At 36.4% G+C, this 13,543-nt stretch overlaps 1 protein-coding gene across 2 annotated transcripts in view; it reads right to left on the bottom strand.

The window, feature by feature from the left end:
• Positions 1 to 13,543, bottom strand: part of NFASC (neurofascin) — a 185,876-nt gene that overhangs the window by 98,853 nt on the left and 73,480 nt on the right. The window contains exons 5-7 of one of the 2 annotated variants that reach the window (XM_088154175.1): positions 10,861 to 10,968; positions 10,033 to 10,221; positions 94 to 111 (exon numbers count right to left, since the gene is read on the bottom strand). In XM_088154175.1, the coding sequence (XP_088010301.1) occupies positions 94 to 111; positions 10,033 to 10,126 (112 nt within the window). In that variant the 5' untranslated portion in view covers positions 10,127 to 10,221; positions 10,861 to 10,968. The remainder of the gene's footprint in view (positions 1 to 93; positions 112 to 10,032; positions 10,222 to 10,860; positions 10,969 to 13,543) is intronic. The other variant, XM_088154176.1, reaches the window with a different exon arrangement.

The raw sequence follows: 13,543 nt of genomic DNA, 5'->3' as shown, positions 1-13,543 counted from the left end.
AACTGCTACACAGGTTGCTGCTACACCCAGGTTTCTTAAGATACAGAGAATGTTATTTCAGGGGGAAAAAAAGGGTCAGGAAACAGGACTTACATGTATCTTGAATACTTGCTGTTAATTCGAAGGTGTAAGCACAGCAATAAAAAAAAGAGAAGAGAGAAACAGGAAGGGTTAATCTAAATGTTTAGATCTAATATTAAATACCAAATGGGATAAACAAAACGTGCCATTTTAATGGATATTAATATTATTAGCTTAAATATATTGCCCCAAATCCCTGTGATGAAGTAGAGAAAACTAAAAAAAAAAAAAGGGGGTGGGTGGGAATGACACAATTAACAAAATAAATACATATACATATGAATACTGTTCTGTAAGCAGCAAGTCTACTGAAGACTATAAATGGGTAGGTTTAATTCACAGTTCTAGTCTAGTTCATAAACCTTCCTTGCAGCCTCTCCCAACCTAGTGCCCTCTAGACATGTAGGACTACAATTCCTTTTATCCCCAACCATCATAAATCTATTTTAATATATGGGCAAACCCTCACAAATGCTTCAAGTATAATATTTTACTTCCCTGTAAACATCCTTGATGTGACTTAGAAGTGGAGAAAAATAGCAGTTTGAAGGACATTCCACTTCTTTGTTTAGTTGGGCAGATTTTTGGAGGGGGGGTAGTTTTAAAAATGTAATTATAAACAGAACTCAGGTAATTAACAACTCTCATGTGACACATCCTATGCCATTGTCAGTTATCTAGGCATCCTTCTTCACATGGGGAACTTACAGTATGACATGGAAGTCCATGCAGCTCCCCAAAGACCCCATCATATTCCTGGCTGCATTTCTTCACATTTACAGCAATAACCATGAGAAAATGTTTTAGATGCATAGCTATTCAATATGCACACTCCACATCACTGCATCTTAGGAAGACCCCTCTGGGTTACATGATGCAACCCAGAGAGTATACAGAGTTCAAACTATATGCCAAAAGGAACACATCACTTGAAGCTCTGGGGATTAAAAAACAACATAACAGATGCAGCTGTGGGGGTGGGATGGGGAATCCCTATCTCAGAACAAACCTAAAAGGAAAAAAAAGTTTGTGATATTATCACCAACAGTAAGTTTGTAATATCTTTTATTAAAAGAGCTATTTTACACGGACTAAAAATATACATGTCACTATAAACAAAATCTATTTGCGTTCATCTTAATGGATGGTTCACAAATGCATGCCCTTCCTCGTATCATTAAAGTCATTTAAATGAGAAGTAGCTAGCACAGCTTCAGTATAAGCATTTAATCCATCATTTAATCCAACATTACAGCCTCTCTCACATCTACTGGAAATATTGAGTAGATTTTTGCTTCTCCATGCACCATCATTGAGGTAGATCATTGACTGCGCATTTGCTAGTGGTCTGTTGTTATAACCTAACTCAACTTAGAGGACATGCTGTGCCTCTCAGAATCAAAAACTGATGGGATGTTTCATACTTCATTCACTGCTGTGTGACTATTGTACATAAATACATATAGGATGGACAAAATGAAAAATGTGCTCTGCTAGTTAGGCTGCAGTTTGGCAAAACAATCCAAAACATTCTTGTTGCTTTGGTTTTTAGCTACAAACTCCTATAAGGATCCCACAGTGATTATAGGTCAAGGTTGGTGAGTGTTGCCCCTTCTCACTTAAGTAGTCAAACATCTGACCAGTTTGGCCCACCTGTCCACAGATCTTTTCAGAACGTTCCTTTCCCCCTCCTTAGCTGTCTTTCCTATTCTAATTGCCCTAGAACACATCTCCAAGAATAACTGTGTTTCAGTCCATATCCATACCAAACATGCATGTTTTGATTTGGACATAAAACACACAAAACCCAGCTATATTGTGCACAATATGGCTAATGAGTGAATGGCTTTGCCAATCCCTAATACATATCCATCACATTATTCCATTTCAAGATAAGCAACATTCTGCAGAAAGCAGAAAAGGAGTAAGAAATACTAAGCCAAAGAAATGGAAAGCAGAAAATATAAATATACTACTTTATACCAACATCATTCACTATACCTGTCCGTATGTTTCTATTCTTGCAAGCCGTCCGTGTTTCCATTATGTCAGTATATTACTTCATATACTTCATTTTTTTTTAATTTCTTGCTTTTCTCTTGCTGAGGATTTCATCAGTTCTACCCAGCCACAACTTCCTTTTTCTTCCCATTCCTCTTGGCCTATTCACTCGTCTTTTATATATTTGTTTTGCAACTCAATCCTTGCTCATTCTCTATATGCACTTTTCAATCTTCCTTCAGCAGCCTTTCATACCTGACCCAATCTCTTCTTATTTTACCACACATACTTAAGTACCCCATTCCTATTGCAGTAAATTTACTTTTATGTTTCTTCTGACATACCTAACTCTCACTTTCATATAAGAAAATAAGCAAAAGCACACCCTTATATACAGCCATTTTTACTTCTTTCAACAAACATTCCTTCTTCGCAACTGACTACACAATACCTACTACCTTTATAACAGCATTTGTATGTCAGCATTTCTTCCTCCATTTTCTCATCTTTTAATAATCCACCTGTCTAAGTGGATCATCAAAAGATGATTGCTGAATTTTCTTAAAAGTTTCTAATTTTTTAATAAATACATAATACCTATTACGAAGTTTATATGGTATTTATTTGTTGACAGTTCTAAAACCAATGAAATAAGACTTCCTTTTGTTTAGCAGTGGACAAATGTATTAACTTTATTAACTTTTTTCCAACCTTAACATCATTTCTTCCTATATTCATACCAGTCTACAATTGTTCTTTATAGTCTGTATGAAAATTTGTATGCACGTTAATGATAATTTCTCCTTTAACACTTGTCTTGATCTATACTGTTTTTAAAACTATTTCCCAAAAAGCTTGTGGTTAATTTTTCATCACTATATGCTCTTATGAGTACATTTCTTTAATGTAAATAAGTTTATATATATGTTTTGCTGAAGACTACATCACAACATTTGAAAAACTGCAAATTTCAGAACTGTTTCAGTTTATGTATTGGTTCAGAAAATGCATGTCAGGTGATTTCACTTTAATACCTATACAGGTAATCCTTGATTTATGACCATAATGGGGACTGGAAAATTTGTTAAGCAGTGCAATCGTTAGGTGAGGCATCGTGTGACTGGACCTGATTTTTTGCGGTGGTCATTAAGCAAATCATATGGTCATTAAATGAACCATGCAGTTCCCCATTGATTTTGTTTGTCGGAAGCCAGCTGGGAAGATCACAAATGGCAATCATATGACCCCAGGATGCTGCAACCATCATAAATACATGCTGGTTGCCAAGCACTCAAATTTTGATCACGTGATTGTGGGGACACTGTGATGGTTGTAAGTGCAAGGACTGCTCGTAAGACACTTTTTCAGTGCCGTCATAACTTCAAATGATTGCTAAACAAATGGTCATAAGTCGAGGACTATCTGTACTAAATTGATTCCACCAATTCTCTGCCCCATCCCTAATTTTCCAGAAATCAGGCTTATTTCTGGATACTTATTCAATCATTCATACCATACATCAACCCATTTTTCCCATTTTTAAAATTTCTATAAAGTAATATATATCTATTGTTAGTTGTCCTTATGAAATTCTTTTGTCTGAATGCAAGCATTATTCAAATTTGGTTTGCTATATAACAAATGCCTCTCTAAGATCAACAAGTTTGCTGATTCAATAGTTTAATATTCAGATCTGATACCCTAGTATCAATGGTAGACATTTCTTTAAATCATATCCCTATACCACACCTGTAGACAACACTAATCTCCATGAAGGAGGGAGGCTTGTGGGGTCAGAGAAAAAGGAGATCATTTGCCTGGAGAGTTAGCAATTTGCACACTTATCATAAACCCAGAGCAGCTGTGGCTATTTATACACCACCTGCTCAATTTATAAAACCTGAAGCCTTTCAAGCTCACAAAAAGGAGATGAATTAATTAGCTAAGTCTCTGCCATGAACAATGGGCAGACATGAGAGGGCTAAGGGAGACCAAACACTTTCTCTGTTAAATAAAAGGAAGATTAAAAATCCAATTCTCTGGCAGCTTGCATGAAGGAAAAGCACATGGTTAGAGCCTGATGTCACCAAAATGGGAAAAGAAAGAAAACCTTTGAAATGGGTCCAGCTGGGTGAAGCAGATGTTTGCCAGGTTCCTTAATGCCTTCCACTGATTTGGGGTGTCCAGTTTCTAATTCACCCTGTTATAAGGTCCTGTGATTAGGAATAATGCTTTCAAGTAGTTGCTATTTCATAACTCTTGCCCAGTCACTTTTATGAAAGATTATGCACAGGGTCCATTCTAATATCTACTTTCTAGCAAGCTTGCTACAATGTCCCTAAATCCATGCAGACTGGTTGTTCAATCCTAAATCATGTTTATTCATGTTTAACCTTGTTTGGGAATGTTAGTGCAGCTTTTAACCAAGATTATTGGTTAAAAAGTGGAGATTATAAACCAATCTGCCCTAAAACAACCATCATTGTGAATCAGTGAAAAAACCATGGGAAGGTTTTTTTCCCCTTCAGCAAGGTCACTAAAAGTATTTTTATTTGGAAAGTGAATGGAAGCAAGTTTTTTCATCACTATTTAGGATTCAGGTCTTCACCACTAATGGTTAAATTCAGAATTTATTGGCTACTTTCTTCCTTAAGATATGGGATGCATCAATTTAACTGAATATATCCATCTTTTTATCTCACTGGACCACAACTGAGATTCCTATGTATGTCAAGTATGAGGAAGAAAGGGAGAAAAATAATGCAATAACTAAATAAAAATGTTCAGTACAACATTCATTAAAAGCTTCCAACTCTCACAACTGCAAATGCTACCCTTAACATGAAATTACGGTATGTGTTCAAGGTTGAAAACATAAATATGAATTACTTTAAAATGGAGGGGGTTTCAGAAATTAATTTCATTATTTAGGCTCACAGGATTTTTAACTGCTTACAGAATTTATAATGTAGGGAATACAGTGAATATTGTACATTTTAAAGCTTGACCGCCTTACATCTAATTCAAGTACTTTTCTGCTATGCTACTATTCTACTACAGTAATTGGCTGGCTATCATATTATGTGCAAGGTAACTAAAATAACAACTTCAGTGTTTAGCAAATCTGTCCAATGTGCAGTGCAGATTTAGGATGGTTTGGAGAACATCATATCATTAGCTGCCAGAAACCTCCAGAAATAGCATGCAGACTTTTATACATATAGGGGAGAAAGTGACAAGCATGAAAACAAAAACAAAAATCCACACATGGAAGCTAATTCAGTCTATCTTCTCATAGCTGGTATAATGAATGACTAGGTAGGTGTTTCTCAACCTTGGCAGCTTTAAGATGTGTGGACTTCAACTCCCAGAATTCCTCAATCAATGTGCTGGCTGGAGAATTCTGAGAGTTGAAGTCCACACATCTTAAAGTTGCCAAGGTTGAGAAATGCTGGACTAGATGGTAAAATATTTAATTATTTGCCAGGTCATATTTAATTATAAAATCTGATATTATGCTTTCAGAACAATTAGACATTTAGAACCATCATGATAGGAGCACAGCAGTTAGGGCTAAAATATTTCCATTCTGTTAACAAAAATTTGCATCTTAAATATGCATTTGAAGTTTACATATCCTCTAGAAAACTACATCAAGAGGCAGGTAAGATTTTGAAGTCAATGGGACTTCTGATTAATTGTACATGTATTACATTTGAGATATTTATCAAACACATATTCCCATTCTTGGGAAATGATCACTGATGACACTAAAAAACTAAAGAAAATTCACCACAGTGGATTAAACGTGTTAGCCTGTTCACACTTGTTATATAAAGCTTTCAACCAACTGAAGTGATTACAAAGCTGGCAACAAGTATGAATATTTTGCCTTGTGATAGTATATACGATGATTTATAGTACATCTTAAGTATTTATTGCTTAAAGTTATAGCCCATTTGTCATTTATTTTAATAAAAAGAAGTTTAAAACCTTGAAAAATAATACTCTTGAAGTACAGTGTCTCTAAAGGTACGAAGCCAGAGACGGATAGAGGAGGACTCTGAATAATCAAGATGTCTCAGTTACTAGCTATACAGTTATTATTCAGTACTAATTATTTCATGTTTCAGTGCATTTCAACAGTCAATCCTTACAACACTGCACCATTTCTGTGCCATGACTGTGCCATTTCTATGTATAAATATCACCTATTTATTTAAGGACCCTGATAACATTTATGTACTCATTACAGCTGTGCAATGTTTTGGATTCAGTCCCCCCCCCAAAAAAAAATCTGCTTCAGAGTATGTGAGAACATAAATGCAGCATCTGCTGGCATTTCATTGAGACAGCCCTGTCTGCTTGCCAGTTAATGTAGCACTGAGTCAGAAGCATTGCACAGCCATGACAATCGTTGCTTTTGGAATGAGTTAAATTGGAATCAAAGGTTTACTGGGGACTTCCAGGGAAGAAATGGCGAACTGAAGACAGTTTCACTAAAAGCAGAGCCAACAACCACAGCAGAATGAAGAGTCATCAAGTAGACTGATTTCTCTTTGGATAAAGAGAGGACTTGAGCTTACTCATGAGTGCTCCAGACAGTTGCTCCTCATGAGAAGACTCCAGCAAGTTTAGAGTTCTGGGAGATGAAGGAATAGTCATCTCGCTCAAACCACAGTCAGCACCTTCAAAAGGACACTGGGTTCACATATTTCCTTTTCTAATCACTTTCGGAAATTGCTTGTTAACTGCTTTTCAGCTATTAGGAACCTTTGGATTCACAACTTTTACAGGTGAGTTTCCTTCAATCCTTAGTGAAAGAAGTTTTAAATACAAGTTTAAGGACTTAAAAACATCTTTTGGAATAAACAGCAAAAGGGTTGATTAAAACTTTGATTTTGGAAAGTTACAAAGACTAAGGGTCCAGATGGATTTGAAATAAGATTTTGGAATTAATTATAAGAATCCTTCCCATGGGAAAATGCTTTTGTTTTGAACTTTCTTAAAAAAAGTGATAGGATGAGACTTTGAAGGTTGGACACTAGAGGGAACCAGAAGGAACTGAAGATTACAATTAAAGGAGAAGAACACTTAAATTTGACTTGCTAATTCAGAATGAAGCAAAATATTTTAGCATTGGACATACTGAAGTATATTTTTGAACAATGGACCGAGAAGTTAATTTTAATAGTGTTTGCTTCTATAGAGTGTTTAAAATATGTTATGGAAGAGGAACAGGTTTTACCTGAGAAGATCAAGACTGACTTGAAAGTGCATTTAAAAATGACAGGCTACAAGAATGATATGGAAAAAGCTGTTACACTGGACTTACAAAAGTAACTGGCTGATGTCTTAATAATTAAAAGGGATATACAAATAACAAACCAAGAGAGTGACCTGAATAATTTTCCTATATTGGATTTACAAAAGAGGCTTGTTAAAACTTCAAAGAATTTTGTGAGAAGGGACAAAGAAAAAAAAAATCAAGTTCTTTGAAGGGACTAACGATCAAGATTAGAAGTAAAAGGAAGGAATATAAAGTTGGTTTATTTGATCAAAGTTAAAAGAGAGATGTTGTTATCTCTGGTAACCCTTAATGGACTTTTGCTGATCAGGACTGAAATGATAAGGCTTTAAGAATTTGTTTATAGATAAGAGAAGAGATATGGGAAGAAGAGATCATTTGTTGTATTTTAAGAGAAGGTGATAAGTTACTAAAATTGTTTATACTTGTGATGAAGGGGGAAGGATTCCTGACAGTTAACAACAGTAACATAATCCAATCAATCAATCAATCCATCAATCAATCAATTTCCACTGTAAAAATAGTAATAATAAAAGTAATATGGAGAGTTTAAAAAAATGATCACCCCAAATTTAACTTTCAGAAAGATTTTAAAAAGGGGCTAACTTCTGGAGCGTGGTTGTTCCACCACACAGATACTGTCACTGAGAAGCAACATATCTAGGCCTCAAGTCTTCTTCTCCTCACAAAAATAGGAAACCCCAAGCAGATGGGTTGATTCCAGTTGGTGAAAAAGTTCCTAGTCAGAATTTCTACCAGTCTTCAAGCTCAGACACCAAAGAAAACTGGTGTAACCAACCCTAGAATTATTCTATTATCACACACAAAAGAGAGGAATGAGGAAGAAAAGGAGAGGCACATCCCACAACTATCATTCTCAACCCAGCAGAGTGTGGTTTATTAGATAGATTATATTTGAATCAAGTTTTATTTTGATAACTGTTTCATATTACAGATATGTATTTAAAATTATTTCATAAATTAATATTCCAAGGCAATTGATAAAATTGTTATTTCCAAGATCTTTCTAGGCCAATCCAGTGGTTATGCCTCTAGGAGTTACATCAGACCTTGGAGGGAATTGGGGAACCCAAAATTCTTGAAAAGTTAATACTGAGTAAACATGTGAAATATGTATCTGAGTATTCTGGGGGAGATGGGCAGCATATAAATTTAATATAAATAAAAAGAAATAAATAAATCTGGGCTAGGACATGATAATATAGATGTTAAGATGAGAACAAAAAGTAGTTGAAAATAAAACCTTAATGTTCTATCTAGGGATGGAAAAATCTGTTAATTCTGCTTTCTCTCACTTTTGATTCAATAATTATGGCAAAGAGATGCTGGTGTAGTACCTGCTTGCAATTCTGTATAGGTGTTCATGATGAGGAGCCTGCTAAAAACAATGGAACTTGGTTTCACATAACCAAGATTATCATTAAATACTTCAACCCTCAGAAACAACGGTATATTGGATTAGGTCATGGAATGGAGTGATCATGCTACATTAGCTTTTCCTAACCTTGGTGCCCTACAGATGTCAGAACTTCAGTTCCAAGTATTTCTCAGCCAGCACGCCATTACTGAGAATTCTGGGAGTTAGTCTATACATCTGGAAGGTAGAGACTAGACACTGCAGAAACCCAAAATATATTGCCATATATTTTCAGTCAATGTCCATATATATGAATTAGCTCCCACACCTTATCATGTTCATTTCTTGCTTATAAATAACCTAAGGACAATTAAGAAAACAAAGGCAACATTAAAATCCACCAGAAGTCAGTACAGGTCTGATGAAATAATATAGTTTTTAATGCAAGTCTCAACCTCAGCATGTATGGATGATGCCAATTTAACCTACCTAAGAAAGTACATTCATAGTTGAAGTTTCTTATGATCTCCAGCACTTGTGCCTTTCAGAACGCAGCAGAAGACTGATGGTAACTCATCTCCAGGACCCCCTGGCCAAAGGATAAACCTTACCATCATCCTCCAACTCAGAGGAGAAGTATGTAGCAGACTCTCTGATAGTATGCAGGACTCTGTTGGTTTCTGAGGGGGAAGCCCTTTAACATACAGTACCTTCTTCCTCAATAGAAGGTATATCTCAAAACCCTATTTGGTATCATTCTGTACATGGAACTGAATTCTTTTGAATATTCATAACTGCAAATCACTTTCATCCTGGCCAGTAAAAAACAGAGCAAGTGTATGCCTCATTATATGTATCGAGTTAGATAGTAACTAAGACAGGTCCACCAATGTAATGGATTCCATGAAACTCTGAACTGCTTTTAATAACAATGCCTTGATGTGATTGTTAAATCTCCCACTATATTCCATTTGAAGTAATTAACACTACACCTCCAAGACCACCTCTACCAGCTGAGGAAGAAAAAATCTAGGCAATAAGCGCTGTGGTATACTAAGAGTGTCCCTATGTTTGTTATCTTGCTATAAATCAATGATCAAGTTCATTTATACTGAAATCCTAGAGACTGCCTGCTTAATGGTAGATGATTACGATTTCACCTCTTCCCAGGATCACTGCTCTTCCTTGCTAGGTTACTCCTGATAATGTGCCTGAGAAGGTTTGATGTAAAATGAATTGATAAAGTATAAATCAGTGAACTTACGATCCTGTGGGACTTCAATGGCTCTGATGAGGTGATGAAGATATGAAGCGAGCACCACGCCCATATAGGTTAGGAGATACCTTTGAATTACCATTTTGAATATTTGGCTAAGATTCTATGTCCTCAATTTCCTCCAACAAGGCAAAACGGTGTCTTTACTACCGAAGTATGGCAGGATGTTTTGAATTACTACAAAAAAGAAGAAAGAAGAATTAATAAGTTACTATTAAAATTCATATATGCCTCATTCATTTTTTCTAAATCTTTGTTGGAACAGGACAAACATAAAAACAAATTACACAATTACTTCCTTGGTCTAGGATAACTCAGATGACAACACTCAGTTAATCTTGATTAATCTAAAAAAAAAAGGTAAGCAGGGACTGATATGATAAGTACTTGGAAGGAAGTCCACTTGCATTTTGTTGCTACAAAAATGCTATGGATGTACCCTTTCTTAATTTTCAGCTTGTAAAACAATTTCAGAAGAGTTCATATATACTTTTTAGAGCTCTTGAACAATTCCTTTAGCCAAAGACAAGTCACTTGACTATGTCCAAGGGCATGTATAGAGGTACAATCGATCATTTTTTGAATGAATGAAAGTGATATCACTGATGTTAATGGAAATGAGATTAAGGGAGAATTATTCTTGTGGAAGACTGTGCACAGGCCACACAAGGGACATAACTCACACCAGTTCTACTGAAGCCTTCTTTCAAAAAATTCATGAGCCCATCCCATCTACCATCCTTCCTAGTACTCTGCTATTAAAATATTGATCTTTCTCTAAAAAAAAAAAAAAAGAAAAGAAAAAAGTATTATTACCAGTGGCAAGAAGAAAGAGCAAGAACAGGTGATCTGAAATAATAGCTCTGAAGTTCTTGCAAGTATGCAGCCGCTACGTTATACAAAATGTTGCACGTGATGATGTTTCTATAAAGGGAAGATTTTAAATGATAAAAGTACTTGCGCCCCAAATAAGTTTTTGTTCACTGCAGGCCAAATTTGAATTTTAATTTCAACTAGCAGTTCATGGATGCAACATCCTTTAATAAAAACAAAAGCATTTAAACAGAATGAAAGCAATGTACTATGACCCATTGCTTAAAGCAGGGTTCCTCAACCTTGGCAACTTTAAGACAGGTGGACTACAACTCCCAGAATTCCCCAGCCAGCACACTGATTGGGGAATTCTGGGAGTTGAAGTCCACCCGTCTTAAAATTGCCAAGGTTGAGAAACCCTGGCTTAAAGTATGTCTATATGATAACTTGTCATTTTCTTGTTTGCTCTTGTAACAAAGATAAGCAGCCTACTGCCCTCTAAATATTTTGGACTACAATTCCATAGTCACTTGCTATAGGCCATGTTAACGAGGCTGATGGACCTGTTATTTCTACTTATATCCCTTATATTGTGGGAGTTGAAGTCCACAATATCTAGAGAGCAACAGATTGCTTATCCCTATGTAGATCATAATCAGAAGTAGAAGAAACAAACCTAGTAAATCCAGGTACTCTTCACTCTGAGACAGAAAAGGTATTAGTTATTTCCAAATCATTTCTGCCAAATATATTAAGAAAGTTAGCTAAGGTTTAGAATAAAAAGGAGAATCCCACGTATGTATCAGTAAGTCACAGTGGAACACTACATCTAATTCTTAGCAATAGAGGAAACTGCTTTATATGGAGACACACATCAGTCCATTTGGCTTATGTTTATATATGTGGAAGATTGTGGACCACCACCTTTATCAGCCTTTCTTGCAGATCCCAGTCACTGAACGTTGGAATCTTTTGGGATGTGAATAATATGCCTTACCTGTGACCTATCAGTATTTCCTTTTCATGTACAGGCAGTCCTCGCTTACTGACTGCCTCATTTAGCAACTGTTTTGAATTTACAATGGTGCTGAAAAAGTAACTTTACAACCAGTCCCTACATTTACAAACTGTGCAGAATCCCATGGTCACATGATTGCCATTTGTATGTTTTGCAAATGGCTTGTAACAAGCAGAATCAATAGAGAAGCTGGCAGTATAATCAGAAGTCACAGTCACATGTCTTGCTTAATGACCACAGTGGAAGTGATGATGTAAGTCCATCATGGTCATGTGATGTTTCACTTAGCAACCGCAGTGGTTAGCGACAGAGTTACCGGTCCAAATTGTGGTCACTAAATGAGGACTACCTTTATCATATTATTCAGTGAGCAGTTAGCCTTACTATATAAGAATGCATAATGTGTGGTTTGCCCTTTACTGACATAACTAGAAAATGGAGAAAAAAATAGGTAGTCCTCATTTAGTGACTGCAATTGGTTCCAGCAAAATGGTTGCTAAGCAACATGGCCACTAAGCAAACCACATGGCTGAGAGAGAGAAAGAGAGAGACGCTGTGAAGATCACTGGTTGCTGTCATCTCATTTAGATAAAATTCTCTCTACAGTGTCCTGTGTCTGACCCATTCCCCCCCACCTTTTTTTGCCCCCTCACTGGGCAGACATATTGCTTAAACAAGCTATCTCTTTCTGAGCTGCTTTTCTCCACAGCCTAGCAGGTCCCTAAAAATGCTCACAGCAAGTTAACAAGCTCAGCTCTGTGATCTTAATTAGTTGATTAGAACCCTCTGGCTGGCTGGCAGCAGCTATCTGAAACTGACTAGACCTTAATCAGTTTCACCCTGAAGACTTTTGTTGTCAACTAGGCATATTGGTCAGAAAATGAATGTTTATTACTTTTCATTATCGTCACATTTGCGAATGGTTGCTATCCAAGGCAGTTGCTAAATGAGGACTATTTGTAAATGGGAATGGGAGCAGATTCCAATGGCAAAACAGATATTGACAGAAGACTTATACTCAAAAAGATTATATCTTTTTCTCCATTCTTGTCCCAATTTCCAGAGCTGCTTTGTTGTTTAAGAAGAAGAATGCTATAATCTACCTCTGCAAATATTTCACTCCCAAGAATCAACTTATTGATTGCTTGGGATGCGGCATACAGGATAGGCGACGGTATTTTTATATTGCTTGGGGACTGAGAAGTACAGAAAGAGGCTCTTTTGATGGACAAAACAAATGTTACCAACTTATTTTGGAAAATGCTAACACTAGGCCCAAATGCAGACTCTCTAAACTGGAGAAATCTTAGTGCTGCCAGCTGCACTGACATCTTTTTGCAAGCAGGCAATTCACCATTTTCCTAAGAGCAATTTGCTGCCATGCTTGTGTGAGTGGGTAGTTTGTAGTCAGGAGACACACACAGTGCTATTTGCCCACGGCTGACATCAAATCAGAACACAGCCCACGCTGTCCCGACCTTTACTGTTCCTGAGACTGAAATTCTACCCACAACCTTAGTAATGCAAAAGTGATAGTGTTTTACAAAGATGCTGATAGTGCAAATGATCTAAAAAGGCACACATATTAACCAGTACCAAGAACCTTTTTCATAATCATGAAGGTGGTCTTCAGGAGTAGCACGACCTGGCATGCAGACAAGTTCCAAG

Source organism: Python bivittatus, unplaced genomic scaffold, assembly GCF_059951505.1.
Source record: "Python bivittatus isolate LINGU-HERP-01145 unplaced genomic scaffold, Pbiv_v1 ctg000700_np1212, whole genome shotgun sequence".
Classification (NCBI taxonomy): Eukaryota; Metazoa; Chordata; class Lepidosauria; order Squamata; family Pythonidae; genus Python; species Python bivittatus.
Note: the sequence above shows the minus strand (reverse complement) of the source record. Positions and strands in the feature narration are given on the sequence as shown.